Source organism: Myotis nattereri, assembly GCF_964212035.1.
Source record: "Myotis nattereri genome assembly, chromosome: 14".
Taxonomy (NCBI): Eukaryota; Metazoa; Chordata; class Mammalia; order Chiroptera; family Vespertilionidae; genus Myotis; species Myotis nattereri.
In genome coordinates, this window is record NC_138089.1 from 55,861,951 (window position 1) to 55,889,427 (window position 27,477).

At 43.6% G+C, this 27,477-nt stretch overlaps 1 protein-coding gene across 1 annotated transcript in view; it reads right to left on the minus strand.

Annotated features, from left to right (window-relative positions):
* Window positions 1–27,477, minus strand: part of ULK4 (unc-51 like kinase 4) — a 246,189-nt gene that overhangs the window by 210,981 nt on the left and 7,731 nt on the right. Inside the window, exons 4-16 of the mRNA XM_081105862.1 lie at window positions 27,267–27,429; window positions 26,191–26,292; window positions 25,162–25,245; window positions 23,264–23,339; window positions 20,794–20,886; window positions 18,705–18,823; window positions 18,480–18,549; window positions 17,582–17,678; window positions 16,846–16,950; window positions 14,631–14,691; window positions 12,857–13,038; window positions 11,951–11,997; window positions 8,425–8,503 (exon numbers count right to left, since the gene is read on the minus strand). Coding sequence (XP_080961988.1) covers window positions 8,425–8,503; window positions 11,951–11,997; window positions 12,857–13,038; window positions 14,631–14,691; window positions 16,846–16,950; window positions 17,582–17,678; window positions 18,480–18,549; window positions 18,705–18,823; window positions 20,794–20,886; window positions 23,264–23,339; window positions 25,162–25,245; window positions 26,191–26,292; window positions 27,267–27,429 — 1,278 coding nt within the window. The remainder of the gene's footprint in view (window positions 1–8,424; window positions 8,504–11,950; window positions 11,998–12,856; window positions 13,039–14,630; window positions 14,692–16,845; window positions 16,951–17,581; window positions 17,679–18,479; window positions 18,550–18,704; window positions 18,824–20,793; window positions 20,887–23,263; window positions 23,340–25,161; window positions 25,246–26,190; window positions 26,293–27,266; window positions 27,430–27,477) is intronic.

Here is a 27,477-nt window from a genome sequence, read left to right on the forward strand (position 1 = left end):
CACGGTGACCAGGAAGCGGGGGAGGAAGGTTTCCGACGGCACGTGAGTCCGCCCCCTCCTGAGAGGGAGCTCGGGGCAGGTAAGACAGTGCGGAAACCTGCTCCAGGTCAACCTGGCTCCGCGTGTGGCGCACAGACAAAGCTGCTCACCGTCGGCAAAGACGGCAGCACAGACACTGAAAGGAGGCATTTGAAACTTCCAGAACCACTTGACAAAGTGACACTATCCCAGCACGTGATCTCTGGCCCTTTTGTAAACAAGAACCCGGAGGAGTGGTGTCCGTGTGGGGTGAGCTCGCAGTCAGTAGTCAGGTACTGGAGGTCACTGTGGGTGTGGTATTTTTTTATAAACGGTTTTGTTAAGTTACAACTGACATACCGTAAACTGCATCTATGTAAAGGTAACCATCTGTGACGTCATCACCTGCAGCCCCGATCAAAACAGCAATACCCCGAGTGTTCCCTCCGGTTCCTTTGGTAACTAATCCCTCCATCCTACTCCTTCCTCCTCCCGAGACAGCCACCAGTGTACCTTCTGTCATTAATCCACATTTTCTAGAGTTTATGTAAATGGGATCGCATACTACATATTCCTTTTTCTGGCTCCTTTCTCTGGATGAATCTTCAGAGAAATGTGCTAAACATGAAAAAAAGCCAATCACAAAAGGTTACATACTGTATGATTCCATTTATACAACATTCTCAAAATGACAAGAGTATAGACATGGCAAACAGGTTAGTGGCTGCCAGGGGTAGGGGTTAGGGGAGGACACGTGATAGAGGGCAGTGGGTGTGGTTAAAAAGGGGCAGTCTGAGGGGTCCTTGGGGTGTTGAAACTGTTCCCTAACTGTTTTGATGTCCATATCCTGCAGCAATATTCTACTCTAGTTCTCCAAGATGCAACCTCTGGGGAAAATGAATGAAGCATACCCAGGATCTCTCTGGATTATTTCTTACAACCTCATATGAATCTATTAATTATCTCAAAATAAAAGATTTAATTTTTTTTTAAGTCAACCTCACGCTAAATTCAAAACCCATACCCAGCTCATTGCTTCACAAAACTAGGGACAGGGACTCACAGCTTTTCTCAATCTTATAGCCCATGGACACTCTGGGTCAGTAAGCATCACTGGAAATTAAAACACCTTAATGCTGCAGATCCTGGAAGAGATGAAACTGTCTGAACTGCCTCCAGCACGACAGAACAGCGCAGACAGACACGCATCACGTAGTCCATGCTAGTAACCCCACGGCAGCCTGACACGGCGCTGCCTACGTCAGCTTTGGAGAGCGGTGAACAGTGTTTCCCTGCAGTGTTGTTTGGATGGTTTCCCCCCTGTTATTGTAAAACTTTAAAAAAATATTACTAGTAAAAAGGAAAACAATAAGAATAGTGAACAAGCATACCGTATGAATGACAAATACCATGGAGAAATATAAGTGTTTGATGACCTAGGCAGACTGGCACTTAAAATGCCATTACTAAACAGAACAAAAAAGGTAAAATAGATCTGCTAAGCTCTTCTTCAGCTTCAGAAATCCAAGTAATATATGGATATTGGGGAAGGGGGGTTTGTTTGTTTTTTAATGTTTTTATAGGTTCAGAGAGAGGAAGGGAGTGGGAGAGAAACAGGAATACCAATGGTGAAAGAGACTCATCAATCGGGTGCCAGACATACATGCCAGTGCTTCCACACTCTCCCGACGGTCCTCCCTTCTGCACCTACAGGCAGGGATTTCATTTACATGCCAGGTGGGACAAAAGTAGGTTTACAGTTGTCCATATGCAAAATAATCATTAATCCTATATAATAAAACCCTAATATGCAAATCAACCAAATGGTGAAATGACCAGCAGAACAACCAGTTGCTATGATGCACAATGACCAACCAGGGGCAGAGGTCCAACACAGAAGCTGCCCCCTGGTGGTCAGTGTGCTCCCACAGGGGAAAGCACTGCTCAGCCAGAAGCCAGGCTCACGGCTGCTGAGTGCAATGGCAGTGGCAGGAGCCTCTCCCACCTCCACTGCAGGCAGGCAATATGGAGAGAGTGGTCCTGGACTGCAAGAGCCCTGGACTGCGAGAGGGATGTCTGACTGCTGGCTTAGGCTCGATCCCCAGAGAGATCAAGGATTAAGCCTAAGCCAGCAGGCGGACATCCCCTTAGGGGTCCTGGACTGCAAGAGGATGCAGGCCGGGCTGAGGGACCCCCTGACCCCATGCGTGAATTTCGTGCACGGGCCTCTAGTAAATAATACAAGAATAAATTTTCATACACTCACAACTATAAACCTACTTTTGCCCTATCCTGTATATTGAGGGTTTTTAAATGACATATATATATATATATATATATATATATATATATATATATTATTGGTTTCAGAGGAAGGGGGAGGGAGAGATAGAAACATCAATGATGAGAGAGAATCATTGACCAGCTGCCTCCTGCATGCCCCCTTTGGGGGATGTAGCCCACAACCTAGGCATGTGCCCTTGACTGGAACTGAACCCAGGACCCTTCAGTCCGCAGGCTGACGCTCCATCCACTGAGCCAAACCAGCTAGGGCTAAATGACTTTTTTTTTTTGGAATCATAACACAATTATGCCCATTGCACAAAGTTTTCTTTTTTATTAAAAATACATTTTTATAGATTTCAGAGAGGGAGAGAGAGATAGAAACATCAATGATGAGAGAGAATCATTGATTAGGTTTCTCTGGCACGACAGAGGACCGAGCCCACAAGCTGGGGATATGCCCTGACCTGGAATCAAACCGTGAACTCCCGGCTCATAAGTCGATGCTCAACCATTGAGCCACCATGGCTGGCTACATGTTTTCTTAAGAAACCAAATCACATTGTCCTTTATGAAAACTGAGTCTTTTCGATGTTGGGATATGTCAAAGTTATGACACAAAGAACATTACCCCAATACTGTTTGAGCTTTCTATTTATAACTATTACTTACTTGCTACTATATTCTTAATAGTCATCTCTTCAACACTCCTCAAATAACGGAAATACAAAGGAAGCTCATTTTAAATTGCATTTTTCTGCTTCAGGGATCAGCTCCGATTAGTTATGTTTGTGCAATTCTTTCCACCAGCAAGGCTCCTTCTGTTTTTCTTTCATCTAATAGAAAATTAAATGTGGCATTTGCTGGGTTCGCAAGGATTACTAAACACATCACACTCCAATGTATAAGCCCCACAGCTGCTGCTCTGAAAATATTGCAACAAAGGTGTGTTCGCAACTCGGGTAAAACGAGCAGGCAAATTAGTCAAAGCAAGAAACACAAAAGGTAAAAACTGCTCTACAAGATGTCAGGTAAGAAATTCAATGAATTCCATCATTATAAAAAATTAGGAAGCATGCCGTTTAAGAATTATTTGAGGTAAGATGCTTCATTTGTATGCAAAAGTGATTAAAATATGGCGATGTCCCCAAATGATATCCACTCGGCATCCTGGCTGAATATTCGCTCTACACAGAGGCCCGAATGTTTTCAACTCGTTTCATCCTGTTCAACACATTTGCCTCTTGTGCTGTCCAAGAGCTAACCAAAACACAAGTTTGTTTAGCAGGGAGACACAAGGGCAGATTCACCGACACTAACCGTGTGGAGGATTATAAATGACACCGGGCCCAGCCGGCGTGGCTCAGTGGTTGAGCGTTGACCTTTGAACCAGGAGGTCATGGTTCGATTCCCGGTCAGGGCACATACCTAGATTGTGAGCTCGATTGATCTCCGGTGTGGGGCGTACAGGAGGGAGCCAATCAAAGATTCTATCTCATCATTGATGTTTCTATCTCTCTCTCCCTCTCCTTTCCTCTTTGAAATTAATTTAAAAATATTGTTTTTTTTAAATGACATCAGTCTCAGCTCAGGGCTATGAACAAGCCAGACATGGTCACAGTGTTGGCCCTGGCCCAGTAGCTCAGCTGGTTAGAGCTACACCAAGGCTATGGGTTTGATCTCCGCTCAGGGCACATACAAGAAGCAACTAATGAATGCATCAATAAAGCAACTAATGAATGCAATGCAGGTGAAATGGAAGGTGGTGAGCAAGGAGCCGCGTCCTCAGTGGACAAGGAGAGTGAGCAGGGGGTCAGTAGCGCAGGGCACTGTGGGGAAGGTAGTGTCATGTGACCTGTGAGACCCTGAATCACAGATCCTTTGGAAAGCCAGAGTGTGGGAGTGTTTGCAGGAGTGAGGACGCACCCACAGACATAGGGGCACCCACAGACACAGGGGAACCCAGACACAGGGGCCCTGCCAGTGCCGCCAACACCTCTCAACTTCAAACACTCACCTGCACGCACATCTTTTCAAGAGCCTTAATCGAGCCCTTCAGCAAATAAGTTTTTAAACTCAACAAGACCATTGAAGCCAAGCCCACCGCCTTCTCTCCCACCCAGCCTGGGCTCAGGGAGTAAGATGCAAACCCTGGGCCGTATCAGAGAGCGTTTGGAAGTAGCCACTCCCGCCTTCCCACAGACTCAAGCCCTCCCTGGACTGGAACCCAAACATCTTCTGGAGACCACCCCACAACTGGGCAAATCGGCTTCTTCCACCTTAAATTCTTAATCACAGCCTTGGTTCCTATGAAAGCCTACGGCAGCTCTCCCATTCTCTGTGATGACAAGCTCCCTCATCTTCCCACCACCAAGCCTTGCCCCCCACTCCATCTACCTTTACTCACCCTCTCTTCCTGTTACAGCAGGAGAAGTGCCCCTTCCCTGGTCTAAGGTCATTCCCTTCTGCCCATCATACACCTCCAGTGGCCCATGTCTCGCCTCTATCCTCGATGCCTCCCTCTGCAGCGGCTCTTTTTTTTTAAATATATTTTATTGATTTTTTACAGAGAGGAAGGGAGAGAGATAGAGAGTTAGAAACATCGATGAGAGAGAAACATCGATCAGCTGCCTCCTGCACATCTCCTACTGGGGATGTGCCCGCAACCCAGGTACATGCCCTTGACCGGAATCGAACCTGGGACCCTTCAGTCCGCAGGCCGACGCTCTATCCACTGAGCCAAACCGGTTCCGGCTGCAGTGGCTCTTTTTCGTTAGCATTTAAATGTGCCTCACACTCACAGCCAGACTTCCTGACCTAGATACATCTTCACCTGCTCACCCCTGGTTTCCTATACAGCCTCTCCAATCTGGTTTCTACAGCACGAGTCACCAAAACTCTCACTGTCCCACACTCGTCTTGCAAACCCAATCCAAATGTCCGTTTTCAACTTAACCTAACTCTCAAAAACAATTTTTTAAAATGACCATTTCCTCCTTCATAGCACAGGATCCCCTCTCCCTTCCACTAAAGCAACTCCCCTGTGTTCCCACGTCACGGGTCCCCTCAGTGTGTGGTATTTCCTCCTCTGTGTGTGTGTAATGTCCGCTGTCCGTTAGAAACTCCAGGAGGAAGAGACCACACCTGTTTCGCTCATCACTGTGCCTCCAGCGCCTACCCCATTACTTGGCTCAAAGAACGTGCTCTTTAAATATTTGTTGGCTAGACGCAAATAAATAAATAAACCTCTGTCTGCACCTAACACCCTATGCAAAATTAACTCAAAATGAATCGTCAGCCTAATTATAAAATCTAACACCACAAGAATTTTAGAAACTTTTTATGGCCTTAAGTGTGATAGTGGTATTGTGGTTATATTTTTTTTAAATCCTTTTCTGCTAGATACATATACTGAAGTATTTATGAGTAAAATGTTTTGTTTTTGTTGTTTTTTTACTTTTTAAAATGTGTTTTTATTGATTTCAGAGAGGAGAGGAGAAGGAGAAATAGAAACATCAGTGATGAGAGGGAATCATCGATCAGCTGCCTCCTGCACGGCCCCTGCTAAGATTAAGCCCACAACCTGGGCATGTGCCCTGACCAGGAATGGAACCGGTGTGGTTGGCTGGATTTTTTAAAAAAATAAATACTACAGCCGAAACCGGTTTGGCTCAGTGGATAGAGCGTCGGCCTGCGGACTGAAAGATCCCAGGTTCGATTCCGGGCAAGGGCATGTACCTGGGTTGCGGGCACATCCCCAGTAGGAGATGTGCAGGAGGCAGCTGATCGATGTTTCTCTCTCATCGATGTTTCTAACTATCTCTCTCCCTTCCTCTCTGTAAAAAATCAATAAAATATATTTTTTAAAAATAATAAATAAACACTACAGGGAGAGAAGGAGAAGAGGGAAGAGAGAGGAAGGAGAGGAGGGAGGGAATAAGATGGGAAAGAAGAGGGCAAGAGAGGACAGACAAATAAGGTTGGCAAAGTGCTAATAATTCCTGGAAATGAGTGATGTCTCATATTCCAGTCTCTCTACTTTTATGTATGTTGAAACTTTCCATAATGAAAACGTTTAATGAAGGGATCAAACTAGTACACCTGTTAATATTCCATCCAGTTCTAAATTTTAGGGTTCTATAATCAACTTCCTGAACTACATCCACTGCATGCTTGAGACTACAAATATGTATCAAAATGCCAGGACTATTTCCTGAAAGTTATTACACACAGGAACCCCAGTGATTACTGGGTGGTCAATGCGTGATCTAGTAGGAAAAGCCTAAGAATCAGGCCATATTTTTCTATAAAAAAAGGTGAAGAATTGAATAAATGCTTCTAAATACATACAAGAGGTGATGCTCAGCTCTTTTCTGTAGCCAATAACGACAGAATGAGATGAAAGAGATTTAAACTACATCCCAAGGATAGGACAACAGATGTCCCCCGATCTCTTCTGCCTCTTTGTAACAAATCACACCAGCATCTGTTCCTACCATTGTTTTAATCATTTATTAAATCTTCTGACATTGACTAAGTGCCTGAAATACATGTTACCTTGCTGCTAGGGACTGTGGGAAACAAAGATGAATAATAAAATGAGGTTTTATACCGTTAAAAGGTCTATAGAATCTTCAACCACAGTTTTTAGTATCTGCTAATGGTAAACCTACTGGAGAAATCAGAATGTAGCTCATACCTGAAACTTTATTAATAATTTACTGAAAAACGATCTACAAACACCCAACTGGGAGTGTCACAGAAACCTGTCCAAGGAGCCCTGCGCTAAGGCTCACAGCGGCTTCCCGGGGCCCCACCCCCTGCGTCACGGGCAAGATGCTGACTGCACTTTGCTGGAGAGCTGTGCTGGCTTTCATTCATCTCCTATGGTCTTCATCACCAATGGAACGCAACTTCATTTCACACGGTGGAAACTCAAAAGGAGAAGGAAAAAGGAGGAAGAGGAGAAAGTAGGAGAAGGGAGGAGGGAGGAGAAGAGGAAGGAGAGAAAGGAGTGGGGGAGGGGGAGGAGGGGGGAGGAGGGGGAGGAGGAAGAGGAGGAGGGGGAGGGGGAGGAGGGGGGGAGGAGGAGGAGGAGGAGGAGGAGGAGAAAAAAACAGGGAAAAGATGAAAACAAAAAAGCTCTATCTGCTAAGCCTGCTTCTTCCTGAAGTTGAAAGGTAAATTCTTGAACTTGCGAAACTTCGTTCCCAGTGTTTGGGTGACCTCTAGTGGCTGCTTCCATTATCACAGCCCATTGGGTAAAGACGGCATCACAGGGAACACCCCGCTCCGCATGGTCCGACAGGACTTAGTTCACAATACAGTGTGCTTAATTCAAACAGGTGCCCAGACGGCCAAATACACACTATCGTGCCCTTTTAAATGACTTTTCCCGAGCGTCACTTGGGCAAATGTCCTAAAGGGGACAGTGCAGGAACGCAGGCTACAAGAGGCTCAGGAATGAACACCGCCCCTCCCCACCCGAGGCAGCATCCGGAATGCAGTGATTAATACGGGGCAGCAACAGGAGGTGGGAGATCCTCTGAGAGGTGCCAGTCGAGGAGCAGGAAGTACTAGCCCAGGACACGAGGACAAGGGCGGTTCAAGAACTGCCAGGCCAAATGCTCTCGGTGGCGGCAGCGGCAGCTGCGGGGGATCAGGCCGCAGGCACATCACCCAGGGCGACTGACAGGCCCGGTGGCTGCAGCTGCCCTCTGCCCAGACCTGCAGGAATTCCCCCGGCAGCAGCCCACACTGTCTCCAGGCACAAGGACCCCACAGTGGGAGTGGGCGGCTCCCAGCTCCAGCCTTGGCGACGGCCTGTCCTCATCGGCAGACCCCCCGGGACCTCTACCTACATAAACCTTTCCCTCGGGAAACGGGCCTCCTCCAAACGTAAGTGACAGACGATAGAGCCGCAAACCCCTTCAATTACAGAACATTTTTCTATGTCCAGCTGGTGTTGAGCCTGAAGGTCTATGGAGGTCATCGTTTTATGGCAACGGGACAATCCCACGGAGAGAACTTCGTGAAGGGCAATGAAATCTGCGTATTCCAAGTCACACAATGAGGGACACTCCCTTCTGTCATTCGTAACATTTCAGGACTAAGAGCAATTACCTCAATAACAGGTGTATGTTCTTGAAGTTCGGCTGTGTGTGCGGCCAGTAGACCAATCACGTGAGCGACCTTGGCCCGTCTGTAAGTGGAGAGAAAACAGTCTGTGAGCAGGAGAGTCGGGGACTGAGGAAACCGACCCCCGGGAGAGTTCCATTAAGTGAGGATGAGCACTGACAGGAGATAAGGCGGGTGAGACAGGGTGAGCAGCACTCCCCCGTGTACAGGGCCCGGAGAAATGCGCACGGGAGACCGCAAAGCATGCCTGCTCACCCCGTGGAAAAGCTGAACAAGTTGTGCTCCTACAGCAAGTGGAAAACATTTTCCAAAGGCTTAACCAGAGAGACGGACAGAGTAATTTTTATTTCTGAGCACAGAGGTCTTTGGCTAAAGGTCTCTGTTCTACCTCTTAGCAGACGAGTGATTATACTATCAGAGGGAAAAAAGAAACAGAAAATCGGGAGAACGTGAACAGAAACCCTCAGGTACAGCCGGTGGAAGTGTAAACTGGTGCTGCTATGGAAAACATGGGTCCTCAGAAGGTGAGCATGGGATTATCGTATGACCCAGCAATTCCACTCCTAGTGTACACCCCAAAGAACTGGAAGCAAGGACTGAACAGATAGTTGTACACCAATGTTCACATGGACTAATATTTACATGGAATTTATTCAACCTTAAGAAGAAATGAAATTCTGGTACATGCTACAACATAAATTAACTTTGAAAATATTAAGCTGAATGAAATAAGCCGAACACAATAGGACAGATATTGTCTGATCCCACTTACACTAGGTACCCAGAAGAGGCAAAATCAGAGAGACAAAAAGTAGAAGAGAGGTTACTGGGACCGGGAGGAGGGGAAATAGGGAGATACTGTTTAATGGACAAAAGCTTCTGTTTGAGATGATGGAAAAGTTCTGGAAATTGACAGTGGTGAGAGTTGCACAACTCTTTGAATATACTTCGAGACACTAAAAAATGGCTAAAATGGTAAAATTTATATGATGTATACTTTACCACAATTTATAAATTTAAATTTTATAATTATATGCAAATTATACTTCAGTAAAGTTGATTGACGAATCTGATAAATACCCACTGCTAAAGTGCTAACTAAAGGGCATCATTTTTTAAAAAATATATTTTATTGATTTTTTAGAGAGGAAGGGAGAGAGATAGAGAGATAGAAACATCAATGAGAGAGAAACATCAATCAGCTGCCTCCTGCACACCTCCTACTGGGGATGTGACCACAACCAAGGTACATGCCCTTGACTGGAATCGAACCTGGGACCCTTGAGTCTGCACGCTGACGCTCTATCCACTGAGCCAAACCGGTTACGGCTAAAGGGCATCTTTATACACACTTAAGGGGGATAATGTTGAGATAATCTTCCTAAAGAGCATTTTAGCAATTTTAACAAAAATATTTTATTGCCTTTTAGCCACTCATTCTAATGGTACAAATGTGCCCTAAGAGGTCAAAGAAAACAGATTTAAACACAAAAATGTTCACTATTGCATTGTTTGTCATTTTTACTATCCCAAAACAGAGAAGAGTGTAAATGAATTGTCAGGCGTTCGTAGCATATTAAGAAAGAGGCATATCTTTAAAAAATATCTTAGACAAATAACTAATGACATTAAAATACATGTTATAATGGGAGAGAAACTTATAAAGGTATATGATGTTATTCTATTTTGTTTTCCCATATGTGAACAAAGCCAAGAAATAAACAAACCTACTTCAACAGTGATCTCTCCGCTAAATTAAGGACCTTTATCAAATGCTACCAGGGTGATAGGGCCTGGGTCAGAGAAGGCCTCACTGGAGGAAGTGATATTTGAATGGAGAGAATAAAAGAAAGCTTTAAGCAGAGGACCTGTCTACCTTTTTCTCAAAAGTGTTTAACAATTAAACTTCAATCTCAGAGGGAAGGGGGGTGAGGGGAGAGATTAACCAAAGAATATCTGCATAACCCAAGGGCACAGACAATGGTGTGGTGAAGCCTGGGGGCGGGGGGGGGGGGGGGGGGGGGGGGTTGATACACAAATGGCTGGTGAGGGAGGGGGGATTGATGGAGGAGAAAAGGGGACATCTATACTACTTTCAGCAAAAAAAGATATATTTTTTTAATTTTAAATAGAAAAAAAGTTTTCTATTAAAAAAATGTTTTAAAGCAGTACTTGGAAAGGATTAAGAGAGTCTATTTTAAGAAGCCAGCAGGGGGCACCCCTTTCAAGGATATAATTTAAGTTTTAGCTGAAGTGTTAGGTTTTGTTGATTTCTTTTTAATGACCATAGCACAAATCTTCTCAATGCTCAGAAATTACCTAAAAATCCCATTTTGTAATGCCAGATTTTACCTTGGGAGAGTAACATTAGACAATGTGTAAGAATAATTATCCACAAAAGCCTCTTGTGAACACTAGTGCGGCCCCGTATTTTGCCAGCCTGGAAGAACAGCTAATATCTGACACCCCCACACTTCACAAAGCCCCTTCCTCTGCATTTCCCATGGGCTTCTGCTGACAGTAACACAGACAAGCTTGATGATAACAACTACAACTTCCACACCCCGATACACTGACCCCCCACTAAGAACCAGGCACCGTGCAAGGTATCTCATGTGCTTGCCTCATTCCAAGTTTCATTCTTACCAAAAACCGATGAGGTGGATACACTCCCCCCATTTTGCAGATGAGGAAACTGAGCTCAGCAGTTAAAGCAAATGTGTCCGGGAGGGCAAGTCTCTGATCCACACCCAGGTCTGTCTGCATCCGAACCCATGCGACTCCATCGCCCCCCACAGGCTGCCCAGGAAACTGAGACTCGGGAAGAGGTCGTCACCAAATCAAGTCTCATTGGCAACCTGAGCCCAGAGCCTTCTAACGCTTTAGCTGAAGTGCTTCTCACCACGGCATGCCGTTTCCACAAGCAAGTACACATGCTCCCATCAGGAGCTGACAGATCATAATCCCACTCAACTTTAAACAACATCATAAGGGAGGTAGGTACTATGTAAAAGAAAGACAGTGGCGAGGGCAAACTCAGGAGGCATAACTAAATTCAAGCACAGGATCAGGGTTAAGTACTAGATAAAGAATACTCAAAAGAGTACGTTAATAATGTCTCCAGACAAGCTTTATATAATCCGAGAATTATAGTCATATCAGGATAAGGACTATTTTGAGATCTTTTTACACTTACTGTTGGGAGGTCTAGAGAAACTGCCGGTGATTCAGTCATCATTACTGAGACTGTTTTATGATTAAGCATTTAGGACGACGTGCTTTTGATAAACATGTATGCTGTTTAAAGAGAGTCTATTTTAAGAAGCCAGCAGGGGGCACCCCTTTCAAGGATATAATTTAAGTTTTAGCTGAAGTGTTAGGTTTTGTTGATTTCTTTTTAATGACCTTAGCACAAATCTTCTCAACGTTTTCCATGCTCAGAAATTACCTAAAATAAAATAACTTAATAAAATAATGAAGAATAAGTTATTAAAACATAAATGTTACTTACATATCCCAGTTTGGAGCCATTCGCAAATGCTGGATTAGCAAGTGGAACTAGGATAAAAATGAAGACATACATTTCATTCATGAAACCGCATAGAAAGTGACTTCACGGTTAAAAAATCAGACCTGCATACAACTGAGATGGGAATCCCGCATTAAGCAGATAATTATTCACAAAAATGCAAAAGCACTGAGGTTATGAATAAGCTAGAAATAAAAACTAAAGACTACTTTCAGTTTCTCATACCCACTTATATTCCCTAAATGTGCCATAAACACACACCAAGTACCAAAAAAGTAACCTTAAAACTATCCTGAAAGCAAATGACTTAATTTTCAAGCCAGTTCCCAATGAGGCCCCACTGTGGAGAAAGCCCAAACATTGTAACTTCCTCCTGGGGTGACTTCCAAAGCTCTGCCCAACTCCTAGGGCCTCCCCCATGAACCAAGCCAGCCCGAGAAACAGCATGACCGGGGGGGGGGGGGGGGGGGGGGGAGTCTTAGGACTCAATGTCACCCTTCACTGTCGGATCAGAAACCTTGGGGTTTACCAGGTGGCCCAATAAAGGACCCTCTAGTCCACAGGGGCAGCTCATTCCACAGACTGATCCCTGTCCTATGATTTCAGATGTGAAAAATATCACACAATTATTACAAGTCAACATAAAACGCAAGCCAGAGTATGAGCAAAACAAGTTCAAAATCACTGTCTATGCAACTGCTCTTAGACTTCAGGATGAAACAGAGGATAGTTTTGACAAACCTATGATCTTGATAAATCCCTTTTGCATTATAATTGGAATTAATAATTTAGCTCTTGTTTCAATCGCTATCGATACACGAGTGGCATGCAGAAGGCATGCTGCAAGGACCGTGCGAGGGGTCTTGCTGTCACAACGTAACCACCTACCAGGGGGGAATGCAGGAGCCTGGTGGCCACCTCCCTCTGACCGGCCACCACGCACAGGTAGCACAGGAGGTTCAGCTTGGCCCGGGAGGCGCCCATGGTCTTCTCGGGGCAGTCGATCTGCGAGCACACTTGTTGCAGAAAGTCGTTCCAGTCCTGATCTTTCAGGGACACTAACCTGTCCACTGCGGAGGAAAGGAAATATTGAAAGTGGGCCTCGTGAAAAGCACCGCGAAAATGTCTTGGGAGAAATGAAATGGAACAGGACTTCAAAAGCTGAGGCGAAAAAGTCGTGACTTCACAATGTCAAAATCAAAACTACTCCAAAGCTGACACTGTTCTCATTTACTCTTTTATACTCGTTTCACTTTCTTCCACTGGAGACTTTTGTAACTATGCTGGGGGGGAAAAATGAGATGCCTCAAGGAGAATTATCCAGCAAATGAGAATAATACAAAACACCAAGTTAAATAACAGTGTATCATGAAAAGAAACAAGTCTTCCTGTAAATAAAGCAATCTAGCCTTAGAATATTGGAAAAGCCAAAGATTTTACAGTTGTTAAACGGTTCCAATGAAATTACTATTCAACATCACAAGGTGAATATGAAAGCTGAAGTCACCTGGGATCCTGCCTCCACGTCCCTATACAAACACAGGCTGAAACCAGGAAAGAGATGCCATCCCGTTAACATGGCTGAGCAGAGCTCCACCTTCAAACAAGATAAACTACAACAGCCCTTTCCCAGAATAACTCAAAGTAAAGGGCAAAGGGGAAGGAATATTATTTTAAAGTACTCCTCTACGTTTTCATCAATAGTGGTTCTACTTGGCATGGCTTATTTAAATTTGCCTATATTTTATGTTTTTAATTTACTTTGATTTCATTTCAAATCAGAGATTCTACTCTAGCCATGATGATGAAGTTTTTCCAGATCTAGTTCAATAGCTTTATCAAATACAATACACCCAAATTTATGGTATAAAGACATTTCTGCCCTGGCCGGTGTGGCTCCGTTGGTTGGGCATTGTCCCATGCACCGAAAGGTTGCTGGTTCTAGTCCCAGTCAGGACACATGCCTGGGTTGCTGGCTCAATCCCCGGCAGGGGATGTGCAGGAGGCAATGGATTGATGACCTCTCTCTAAATTTCTTGTTATTGTTTTAATTTCTGACGTTCACCCTAAATCAGACTTTCCAGTAGGTGAAAGGAAACATAACAATCTTCTTTTAAGTATCTCCATTTGCCGGAAGCCAGTCCATCCTTGCTGCTTGACACAGTCGCCCTTCTTCGCCGACTCCATCCACACCTTTGGGAACCCCTGGACCTGCTGGGGCTGGACCCCAACATCCATTCCCACACCATCCCCACAAAAGTGAACCATCTGGTCCCATTCTCAACTGCCCTGGCTTCCTTGAGTAGACTCTCAATTCTTCATTGTGGTCTCCAACCCTCCACACCCACAATAACACCACAGATGTTGGAAATTCAATGGGCTCTACCAGGGGAAGGGTAGGAGAAGGGCCCACCCATGTAACAGGAAAACCCACCCAGCTTTTCAAGAACTCTCCCACCCACAAGAGCACAGGGCAGCCCAGACTCAGCCGAGTACCGTCAAAAGCTGGCACAAATGGATTACAGGTTGTTTACAATTTGCATAGCACTGCCAAGAGGACAACCAGTTGGCAAGAAAATAGAAATTTAACTATTCATGAATAAAATATTCCATGTGCTATTAAATGTCTATCTGCAAAGTGTCTAAACCTTTATGAGCCTACCTGAATATGCTGGTAGATGCAATATTTTTGGATCAAATTTAATTGGTGGTTGTTTCATGATCTGTGGTTTAGAAAAGAAAAAAAAAAGACCTTTTGAGACAGACATTGGCTCCTGATTTATCGCCTAGATCAGATTATAAATTAGTGAGGACAGAAAGGAATGCTGTAAAATTTGTCACCCATAAGAATTCAACAGTGCCCTTTAAGATTAAAATATACAAATATGGATGATGATTTATAAAAATAAGATCATTTCCATTGATATTTGCAGCAAAATTAAGCTTCATGAAAGAGATGCCCTACTGTGGCTTACGTGTAAGCTAGTTTACCTCTAGGTGAGAAATTTGGTCACTGAACAAAACATGTGCTGGAGACCTGCCAGGTCCCATGCTCAGTGTTAGGGACACGGACACACACACACGTTCTCCTGTTGTCAGAGAGCTGCCACTCGGGTAACAACACAGACATTTGTTAAACAACAAAAAAACTGAAGCAACAGTGCAGAACAGGCAGGACATAATCAGACAAAACATCTCACGAGAGGAGTGTTTTTAAGCATTAGCGAAGGCAGCAAGCCCTTCTGGCTGATGTGGCCGGGACAAGGTTTATGAAGAGGCAGGAGGTGGACTGAGGTCGTAGGAATGGCCAGGACTTGAAGGCTGAATTCAAGGCCACATCGCTCCAGGAAGCTGTGACAGCCTCAATAGGAAAGCGCATGAGTCTGGAGTCCTTCCTCTTGAAGCTTTTAATTAAATATTCAACCATCACATTTCTATGTCTCACTTCTCCAAAATCCACAGTGCGTTTTTAAGGCCTTGGCTGGTAGTATTCTTGCCAGAAATAGACAGCCTCATTCTCATCAAGAGAAAGCCTTCGACAAACCTAAGTGGAGGGACATTCTACAAAAACCTGACCACTTCCAAGTGTCCAGGTCATGAAGAACAAGCAGAGGTCAGGAAATGACCACAGGGCCGGGAAGGACAAGGACCACCCATAGGAGAGAAAGGAGACATAAACGGAAATGGGGGTCCAGGAACAGAAAAGGGGCATCAGGGTCAGAGCTGGCAAAATTCGCACCGTGCTAACGTTAATCCCTGGGTCTGCTAGCCACCTGCGGTCCTGTAGGATGTTCACATTAGGAGAAACTGGGGAAAAGGTATATAGGGAGGAACGCTAATATTTTCTAACGTTTTTCTAGAAGTCTAAAATCAGTTCAAAATAAAAGCCTATAGCAAGAATGTTTAAAAAACAGCTAACATTTCCCAGAAACAACCAAATGTGGCTATATGATGAAATAAAAAAATAGAGAATATGGTTTTAAAAAATTCGCAAATTGTTCTAGAAGGTCCACTGGGAAAATGCCCCATTACCCATTAAATTTGATGTAATATCCAGTTATTCTGCCAGATATCTAAACTCATAAAAAGAAGTCGCTCTGTTGTAAAAATCGCTGGGTGATCTATATAAAATGCTGTCTTTGTAGCAAATACGCACACATCCAACAACCCATTTACTCTAAACCAGAGCAATGTTCCCCGATGAGATGAGAGGAAACGGTCCCAAATTTACACAGAAAAAGACAGTTTAAAAAATTCACATACAGAATAGATAGCGGAGGAATGTGTTGGAGACTGGGCGTCAACAGAAAACAAAGGGACTGAGAAACGACATTTTTTCAAGGAAGGCACTCATCCCTGGTAACAGAGCATTGCTTTCCAAAAGACAGGAAGCAACAGGATTCCCCTGGGGTAGCAGTGAACCCAGAGTCCCCCAGCTCCCAGGGTCTGCCACTGATAACCTATGAGAGGGCGTGGTCTCTGTGATCGGCCCACCCAGCCACGCCTGGTGAGCGGTGCTCACTGCCATCTGCCTTCGTAACACCATCAACTAGAACATCTGGAGTGATCCACGTTAAGCATGTGCTGAGAAAGGAAGGCCTCGAGGGCTCAGGTCTGAGGTCTGAGTCAGCAGCCACTCCTGGGCCCGCTGGACTAATGGGAGGCAGGGGGGGAGGGGGTGCGGGGCTGGAAGAACACCGCCCAGGCAGGAAGGAGAGAGGGTTACAGACAGGGCGGGAATGAGGCGTGTAGACATGTGTGTGGTTCGAACGAAATCCAAGCGGAAGACAAGAGGAACAGAAATGCAAACATCACCCAGACGTCAGTCCTCAGTGAAATGGAAAACCCAGCCCGCGGGGGTGGGGTGTTCTCCGCACCTTGGGATTTTCAATAATCGGCGTGACGACGAGTTCTGCGTCTGTGTAGATGAGCTCCCTCATCTGGGATTCCATGTCCTGCTGGCTCAAGTGCCCACCTGTGGTCTGAAACAACAACAAAAATTAGACTCTGTTTCTGTGCCTAATGAAGAGCTTTGAAAGCCTGAACTAATAAGATGCTGAGCAAGGTCATCCCAATGTACCTTAACTGATACTCAAAACACTTGCACAGGGAGTCTCATTTGATCTTCATATGGGTGAATTAAAGGGGTGAATTACGTGGTACATCAATGACAGCTCAATGAAGCTGTTATATTAAAAAAACAAACAAACAAAACCTATATGCCCTCGCGGGTTTGGCTCAGTGGATAGAGTGTTGGCCTGTGAACTGAATGGTCCCAGGTTTGATTCTGGTCAAGGGCACATGCCCAGATTATAGGCTCGATCCCCAGTGGGGGACTTGCGGGAGGCAGCTGATCAATGATTCTCTCTCATCGTGGATGTTTCTATCTCTTTCCCCCTCTTCCTCTCTGAAATCAATTAAAAAATATATTTAAAAAAAACTATAAAGCACCTCTCTCTTAAGTGTGCTTACTAGAAAAACCAATAAGGAAATGACTTAATTGTAAATTTTGTAATCACCAACATAGTTCAGAAACCAACTTGCAATTATTCTTTAGAATCTCTATATCTCATGCAAAACACAAAAAACAAAAAACAATCCATCGCTGTTCACCTTGGTCAAAGGAGGCGCCTTCTGCGGTGAACTCTGGGTCACATCCACACCAGGACTTGACCCCATGGCAGTGCTGGTTCGCGGCGTAGGACGGGAACTAAAACACACACACACCAGTGGCCATTACTCACACGTCAGAAACTTTACCCTCCGATTACTATATGCTGGGGAAAATGAAAACAGGTCTCCTGAAAAAGGGCAGAATACGTTAATTCTATGTGATCTCATCATATAAAAAAAAAATTTAATGTTATCTGTGTTTACATGACTATTATTTTTATAACTTTTTAAAGTAATTCCCTGGCTAATTTATTGTTTCTTTTGTTTACAGCTTCTATGCTCCAAGCAGTATTTTCTGTTTTTACTGGAAACCTTACAACAATGATTGTATTATTCTTTAAATGTCTGCTGGTCTGAGCAGGATTAACGTAACAAAATACATCAGATATTCCACAAAGGATGAATAATATTCACAACTTTATTTCAGATGATGTTCAGTATGGAAAGGTTTCTTGGTGCCTGCTGAGTGAGGAGTGATATAAACCCACATCTCCTTGTAATGACTCCGCCCACACCTGTCAATGGCCTCCGTGCCCGATGGGCCACTCCATTCCCGCCCCTGAGTCTCTGATTTTCAGTTTTTCACATTTTAAGAAATTCACTCAAATCACCAGGGTCTTCTTTAATAAACTCCTTCAAATTCCCAAAGATCAGGATTCCCATTTCTCTTTCACTTACTTACCTGTTTGTTCATTCATTAAACAAGTACTGACTTAGCTCACAGGAAATGCCCGGGAGTATACAAAGCTTTTTTAAAATCCAGGACAACAGATGCTGTAATAAGATGTACTTTCATCCCCCGGCCGGGGACCCCTCACTGCTCTGTCACTTCACCCACCTGAGAAGGAACATGGACTCGTTCAGTTGACCCCCAAGAGTATTCTTAGGCCGCAGCTCAGCTGGATCTTCTGTGGCAGGAAAGGAGAACGTTAGCCATGAAGGAACAGGTACCACGAGCGGGGCACCCGCAGACAGGGACTGAGAGAGAAAGACAGCACGAATGCGGAGGGAACTCTCGACACGGCATTCGAGGCAGCACACACGTGCTCGAATGAAAGCCCACCTAGCCTCCAAGAGCGACTCGGCCGCTGGCCACTCCTCTCCCCTCTGGCTTGTCCGCTCGGGGGGCTCCTCACAAGCTCCTTGGCATCTTGTGACCCGGAACATTCCATCATGTTTCTGCTGCTCAACAGGAGAAAGTCAACACAATCGAACTTACTTGTGAGCTTTCTACACAGCTTTCTGTGTCGAACAAGAGGTTGGAAATGATAACTAAATTACACGTGACATTGGGCAAAGCCATGGAGAAAAGCAGTATTTTTCATCGAGCAGTGACCACGAGCACCGCTACGAGCAGGACAGTGTGTGAAGAAGTCTCTACGCCTTCTCCCAGAATAAATAAATAGCAGCTGGCAGACTGGGGACGGAAACCAGAACTCAAAGTAGCCGTGACCCAACATGAGTCTCCCTAGAGTTTCCCCTCCCGGTGCTGCCCAGCCTGGGCTCCAAGGCAGCGAGTAGAAGAGGAAGCCCGTCAAAAGCCCTCTGTTTCTGTTCCAAGGACAGGAAAGGGACCTCTTGGGTCAGAGCAGGGAAATCCCCTAGGTGTTCCTTTTCTTTTTCCGTTCTGTCCTGCCCCGGCCCCCGGGTAGCCCTGCAGCAGCGGCTGGGAACAGCAGCAGCATCTGGCCAGTGCCTAACACTCACAGAGGGGGTCAGCCTCTTCTCTAACCAAAAAGCTACGGTCTCAAGAATGTGGGGCAAACCCCTGGGGTTCCGCTCTCTTTCTCAGCCTCTCTCACTGTCCTCCCGCCACTAGGCCACAAACACATCCAGCAAGACAAGAACTGTAACACACAATAACTTTATCGTGGGAATGCAAGGCTGGTTCAATATTTGAAAGCCAATTTATGAAAGAGCCATAATGAGAATCTAAAGAAAAACCACATGATCACATTACCCAATACACAAAGGCATTCAATAAAATTCAGCGTTCATTCAAACTGAAAAAGGGCAGCGACAGAAACCTCCACCTCATCGTTCTTAATGGGGAAAGGCGCTTTCATCCTACAAGCAGAAACCAGGCAAGGATGTTCGTTTTCATCACTAATTCAGTATCTTACTGGAAAAAAGTCCCAGCAAGGGCAATAAGGCAGAAAAAAGCAATAAAAGGCAAGGAGGTTAAAAAGGAAGATGACACACTGAGGTCGGAGGTATTCTGTGACTTGCTGACACTGCGGACCAGCGCCCAGTTCTCTGTAGCACCTAATACAACAGTGAAAGCGTCACTGAAGCTCACGGGCTCAGAGAAACTCAAGTTTGGGAAAGACTTCAAATAGAACTCAGACTCCTCTATCCAAGACAATGAACTTGCCAAGATTAAAATTAAGGATCAGACAACCATTTATCACAATGAGGTAAGGAGGGGAAAAAGTCAATTATCAGAACTTTTATTCAGCTACTTCTCACCTGTTCTTTTCCAAATACCACCAATTTTGTAAGGGTCCTGGGCTAAGAAGATTTTTATAATAAAAACACGGTATATTAGTCAAGACGAGCTCGGTTATGCTGTGGTGACATACAATCCCTCAAATGCCAGTGGCTGAGAATCTCGTAACTGTACATCTTCCTCAGGCACAGCATGCAGGCTGGGGGGAAAGATATGCTCACCGTGGGCACTAAAGACGCAGCCTGACAGCAACTCCATTTTGACAGTTTTCTTCCCAATTAACTCACCAGGAGAAGTGCAGCAGATCACACACTGGCTTTCAAGTTTCTATCCAGAAATAACATGTCACTTCTGCTCGCATTCCATTAGCCAGAGCAAGTCACATGACTACACCTAACTGAAAAGGGGGAAATGGGACCCTACCCCACGCTTGCAAGATGGGAAGCCACGTGTAGCTGGTAAACAGAACTGATAACTACCATACTGAATCAATGACTCGAGTTGAAACAACTCATCGGAAAATCCGCAAAATCAAGAACACAAAAATGTCATGATGAAACTCTTTCAACAACCTTAAACAAATGCTTGATTTTTCTACTAGGAAAGCACAGAAATTCTTGTCATTGATGCTGCGTCATCAGAACACTAATGCGTAGGAGTGTTTAGTAGCCATGCCTCACACACAAAGATAAGCTGATCCTACCTGACGCTGGAGTCCTCGGTGCTCGAGTCCTGATCTTTTCTAGTGAAAGCATCCTTCCAAAATGGATGCCGCAGCAGGCCTGCCCAAGTTAATCTGTATAAAACACAAATGTTAAAATTCTGTTCATGATTCCCAGCGGGAAGTCCCAGGACGTGTCCCAGTTATAGGAATCAGATTTTATCATTTGTAAATATCTCCATGTAAATGCACCTCTGAGATCGTGCGATACTTTACTCTTTCATTCCAGTACGCAACTGACCTCTCTTAAACAGCAACCGGTAATTCAGACATGATTCAGAAGCCTCACATGGTGCAGAATGAAAGGGTCTGACAACTAAATATTGGTAGTCTCAGGGTTCATATCCAGGGAGCCTGATGAAAACATTTTGGGTTCTCAATGAAGAAATCTATCAATAATTTAAAAATGTAAAGCAAATAGATCACATATTACCAACCTATAATTCTGCCCCATGACAGGCTTGATTTTCTAGGGCACCCTGCCTGTTTTACACATTGCATTGGTGGGACTTCACTCCTATAACTTCATTCAGAAATAAACAAGAATGTCAACTTCATGACTATATACAGTCACATCTCTATTTAGGTGCCAAAATGTTGTCTAGCTACATTAAACTGTTGTCATCCACATTAAAGTGACTTTTGGCTCTATCTAAAACCCAGACTCACCCTCAAAGCATTACGTTTTACTACTAATAGATTATTATACCTCCAGGTATACTCATCAGACTCAGAAAGGTTAAATCTGATTGAAATTTTGAAACAAAACAAGAAAATAGCTTATATTTAATTAATTTAATCATTCATTTCTGAATTGAAGTGAAAACTACTTTAATCAAAATTAAAACACTAATGATAAAGAGAAAGAATTTACAACTATATATACAAGGGCTCTTAAAATTTACTCATGGAGAAATAAAATTGCCAGTAACATGGAATTTCTTTTCCATCTGTAAGATTGGCAAAAACGTGTAAGATCAGCAAAGCCCATGGCAGGTAACAGGTGGGGAAAGAGCTTCCTAGCGTTGCTGAAAGTGGAAACCATTTCGAACATGTTCCCCAAATGCAGCAAACGTATCACACTTTTAAATGCTCTAATACTCTGGTTTCTCTTCAGATCGCATAAATCTTTCGCCTTTTATTAAATGCTCTTAGCGTTTGGCCAGCATTTATCCAAAAGGGATAACTGCTCAAGTGAATAACAAAACATACTCAAAGGCTATTTCCTGTAGCAGTGTGTACGGTATTCTAAATCAAGACACTCTCAGTGTTTATTGCTATTACAGGTTCTCATGTACACACTGCAGCCAAAGTGACTAAGTAGATATGCCCAGCTGGCGTGGCTCAGTGGTTGAGCATTGACCTATGAATCAGAAGGTCATGGTTTGATTCCAGGTCAGAGCACATGCCCAGATTGCAGACTTGATCCCCAGTAGGGGGCGTGCAGGAGGCAGCCAATCAATGATTCTCTCTCATCACTGATGTTTCTCTCTCTCCCCCTCTCCTTTCCTCTCTGAAATCAATAAAATATATATTTACAAAAGAAAAAAATGACTAAGCAAACAGAGAAAAAAGTAGCTTATGGGGTGGTCCCATTTATACAAAAAAAGCATACAATATAGAGATATAAATAGGTAGAAATGTAAGTATATCATCCTAAATAAAGTATCCTTAAGCCTATCAAAAGATGTCTGGAAGATTACCCACCAAAATAACACTAATCCTAAAGGCATTCTATTACAAGCATGGGAGGTTTGTCCTAAAACTTATACAAGAACAGCTTTTCCTTCTGCAAGTTCTTACATTTAATGAAGATGGAGAACCGAGTGTTTTATTTGCTATATGAAATACACTCATTATTTTACACTGAGGCAGAGACCCAAATACTTGCTTCACAACGGTGCCCCCACTCCCTTTTCCTGCAGTTACCTAGTGGCAGAACCCGAACTAGGAACCAATTGCTCTTGACCCCCAGGCCAGGAAACCCCATCCCCACGCTGCAACACAGAAATGTCACACTGTGCAATTTTCCTGTCACTTGATGTTCCCATGATGACAGGAGTATCATAAAAATATACCACATTAAAACACCACCCAGTTAGTGTTATCACATCAGCCATCTCGACAGGACCCTCCCTAGTCCAACAGTCAAAGGGAGCTTTAGCCTGAAGTCTACCATGGAAAGAACAAAGCTGCCTGGAGTCAGGAGTTACAAGAAAATCCATCAAGGTATTAGGCAACTACTGAATACATTAAAAGAGAAAATGACTTAAAATTCCTCATCATTAAAAACACGGGCCAAGAAAAACCCTGAGTGTAAACTCAGATTTCCTTTTGTAAAAAGTAGTTTGAACCCCTCTGTGTGTATTAAGAACAGCGCTATTCCAGAAGTGCAGGAAAGAAAAACACAGATCCCGCTCATCGTTCATATTACAATACCATCCATGCAGACCTTTTCTGAGGATCCTTTTGAAGCAAACCATCCAGCAAATTCATAAAATCTGGAGACGCTTTAGGAAGAGAAGGATCTGCACACAAATTAAGTCCCAAAAATGAAAAAAAAAAAAAGTGATAAGGAGATGAATGCGTACCCTACATCAACATTTAAAGTCATGGTACTTTAAGCACATAAGTTATTTTAAAGAGAACACTGAGTCTATTAATAACAATTAGGCTTCCATTTAAATAGAGGGGAGAGGGGCACAATTTTTTTTAATATCTTTTTCCTATACTACAGAAAACTATGTTTCGACCAACTTCTAAAATTACTTGTCTAACCCCAGTAAGGATTACTGGCCTAACAAACTCATACCCTTGTCTTCCACTAGTAATTATGCCCCATTTTCTGAGGCATTATTATTAATTTGACCAACTTTGCTTTAATATACTATGATTAGAATACTTGTAATTCCTTTTATTTTTAGCAGGAAAAATAATAAGCATCACAACATAATGATATCGTCCAACTGTCTTAATCTCCAAACTTTGCCTTTTTAAATTACACAGGTACACACATACACACACACACACACACACACACACCATGGCCCAATTATCAGTCATGGTTAAAATAAGAAGCCATGAAGACAATGGCCAACGACATCGCCAGGCACTGTAGGCACTCTGGCCACCGTGTGATGAAGGGCTGTGACATAAGCGAGCTTGGGCCACCAGTCGTACCCTGACGAGACCTTTGGAACCTCATTTCCAGGTTTCTTCCCTGCATAAAAACCTTTAACTTATAGGAGAAAACAATAATCAATATTGTATTGAAAAGTCATCAGAAGAAATACGAATGACTGATTTCTACAAAAAATAAGACCAAGATAATGAAAGGGAAAAAATGCAGCACTTTGTTTTAAGAAATACAGATTAATTTCAAAATATCAAGAGTTTTGTTTTTTTCACCTGGCGTGATTCTTGAAAATATCCTGTATTCCTATTTCTTCCATGAATGACTTCCGATTTTTTTTTTCTCTTAAAAACTCCCAATATTATTTTTTGTAAAGTTCTGTTTTCGTTTATGTAGCTTAAGATTCACTTTTCGCCGAAACCGGTTTGGCTCAGTGGATAGAGCGTCGGCCTGCGGACTGAAAGGTCCCAGGTTTGATTCCGGTCAAGGGCATGTACCTTGGTTGCGGGCATATCCCCAGTAGGGTATGTGCAGGAGGAAGCTGATCAATGTTTCTCTCTCATCGATGTTTCTAACTCTCTATCCCTCTCCCTTCCTCTCTGTAAAAAATCAGTAAAATATATTAAAAAAAAGAAAAAGATTCACTTTTCTTGTGGTGTAGAGCAAAGTGTTTTATTATGTTTGTATCTGCTTTTGCTTTTCTTTCCTTAAAGTTGTTAACAGTAGATGGTTATATTAACCACAATTTGTGTGATTAAAATCCCGACACTTTAAATACTACACTCTCTCCTTCCAAAGGCTCTAACAACTTGTCAGGGCAGCATTCTGATCATCAAGACAAGGGTTGAGAACGCCCGACTCGTTACTATGCAAACACTAACCAGGCATAACTACAAAGGACATGAGTCCAAATTAGGTAAACGACACAGAGACAAAATAATAAATAAAAGTCTGACTTCTCAGTCTGTAAGCCAGACATCTCTTGATACAGGAGGGCAAAGTAATTCGTGATTTTAAATGAAGGAAACTGCTACTTTTCCATTTAAGTATCTCAAAAAAAAATGACAAAGGAAACACTAACATTTCTAAAAATATCAATTAGGGAACATTTATAAAATGTAAATTGGAAAGTTATGAATCAATAGAAATAGACAACAAAAGTGCACCTGCAGTCAGTGTAAAGTGTAAATTAACTGCATTTATAACAAAAATCCTACCTTTTGGAATAGGTGGCGAAGGAGCTTTATGAATAATCTTTTCAATTACTTCTGAAACACTTTCTGAGAAGAACGGAGGTTTTCCTGAAATTACATGAAAACTTGTCAATTAAATATGTTTGTCATCACCAATAATGCTAAAAAAAAAAAAAACCCAACTGCAGATAGTTCAGCATTACACAATTTACAAATGCATATATAGTGATAACTAATTATTGAATGTCTAGTATATACCAGGCACACTATGTATTTTTATATTTCTATAATTCAAAATCTGTCACCCCAACCAATATACAAATTCACACATGGAACCTACCAGGACCCATGGTTTACGTGGGCTACTGGACACATGGGAATAATTCAGTCGCAGGTACCTTTACAAGAATTTCTACTAATAAGCACAGCTCTTTAGTAGTTAGGCACATCTCAACATTCCAGATCATCACGAAAAATACCTTTCGGTCAAAAAGGTCCTAGGGACCTGAATGTGCCTAGACTCCAAGCACTCCAGCCAAAATCATATAGACAGAAATTAGAAAAACCAGCCTTTGCCGGCTGGTGTGGGTCAGTAGTTGAGCAGCCACCTATGAACCAGGAGGTCATGGTTCAATTCTCAGTCAGGGCACATGCCCAGCGGGGGACGTACAGGAGGCAGCCAATCGATGATTCTCTCTCATCATTTGATGTTTTTATCTCTCTCTCTCCCTTCCTCTCCGAAATCAATAAAAAAAATATTTTAAAAAAATTAAGTTAAAATAATAACCAGCCTTTTCACATCTTATAGATAAAATACAGTGGGGCCTTGACTTACGAGTTTAATTTGTTCCGAGACCGAGCTTGTTAAGGAGCTCGTTAACTTAAATTACTCTGTCAACTCAATGCAAAAAATCGGCCGAGAGACAGCTGGTATCTCAAAAAACTCGTTAGTCGGGGCACTCGTAAGTCAAGGCCCCACTGTATTTACAAACTACAGATTTCACCTTTGTGTTTATCCAGCTGTGACTTGAAAATGAAGCAGACAGTAATCACCTGAAAACATCTCATGCAGCAGACAGCCCAAAGACCAGAGGTCGCTGGCGACGGAGAAGTCGGTGCCCTTCACAATTTCGGGTGCTGTGTAAGCAAGCGATCCTAAACACAAAGTACAAACAGCAGCTTCGTTAGGAGTTTGTATTGTTCCCACCCCAAACCCACCTGGGAGAGACCGACGAGGTAAAAATGGGGAGAATATGCACGTGAACATAACTTCAGGTGCATTTCACACGTTTTAATGTTTCCTAATGGTACGGTTCCATTTTACCAGGATATGTCAAAATAAAACAGAGTTATTTCAAAAACCCAGCTCAGTCAGAGGTGTGGCACATATAGGCATGTTTATCCTCTTTGAAATTGACAATTTAAATAGTCCGAAGAAAAGCAGCTCTGGTTAGAATATCTTGGACAGGATGTGTTAAGTTACGCAGCAGTAACACCCCACATCCCCCCTGAATTTACAGCAAAGCTTATTTATCATGCAAACCACAGTGCGGCCCAGGTCAGCCGAGGGCTGATGCGCAGACACTCAAAGACGGGGGCTGACGGAGGCTCCGCCCCCAGACACCCCCTCAGTCATCGAGGCACAGACAGCACCCACCCAGCACTGCACACTGGCTCAACTACAGCTAACACCCCAGGACAGCTCACTGTCAAAACCACCGCCCAAGAGTGAACCCCTAAAAGTCTTCCTTAATTGCAAGTATCAGCTGCTCAACCATGTGAAACAAATAACTACGGAGCCACGAGCGTGTGCCAGGCGCTGTGCCAAGTGCGGAGGATACGGCCAGGAGTGAGGCCAAACCCCTGCCGCTGATGTTCTGACGTGTGGTCAGGGATACACGGAGGTCAGGATGAGATCCGGGCTGTCAGGGGTTCCGGTGCCTACACAGCATTCGATCCTCATGGAAAACCTTAGGCTGTCAACAAAGCCATCCCTGTATCCGGACTTCTCCTCGTCATTATTATTTTGCAGCCATTATTTGACTAGCAAAATCAAAGGTCAGCATCATCCCCTAACGTGACCTGGGTGGCCCACAACGAGAGCTAGGATCTAAAAACTCTCCACCTACCTCGGATTCTACTTTTCATATTTTTCTTCAGTACATGTTCCCCACTATCACCTCCTCCTTCTTCTGTTGCCATCAAAGCAAAGAAATCTTCCAAGTTTTCACCTTCCACTTTTGCCAGGCAGAAATTACTAAACTTCAACGTGCCGGGCCCTTCCAAGAGAATCTATACAGATTAAAAATGAACACGGTCAGCACCTGACCCGACTTACAC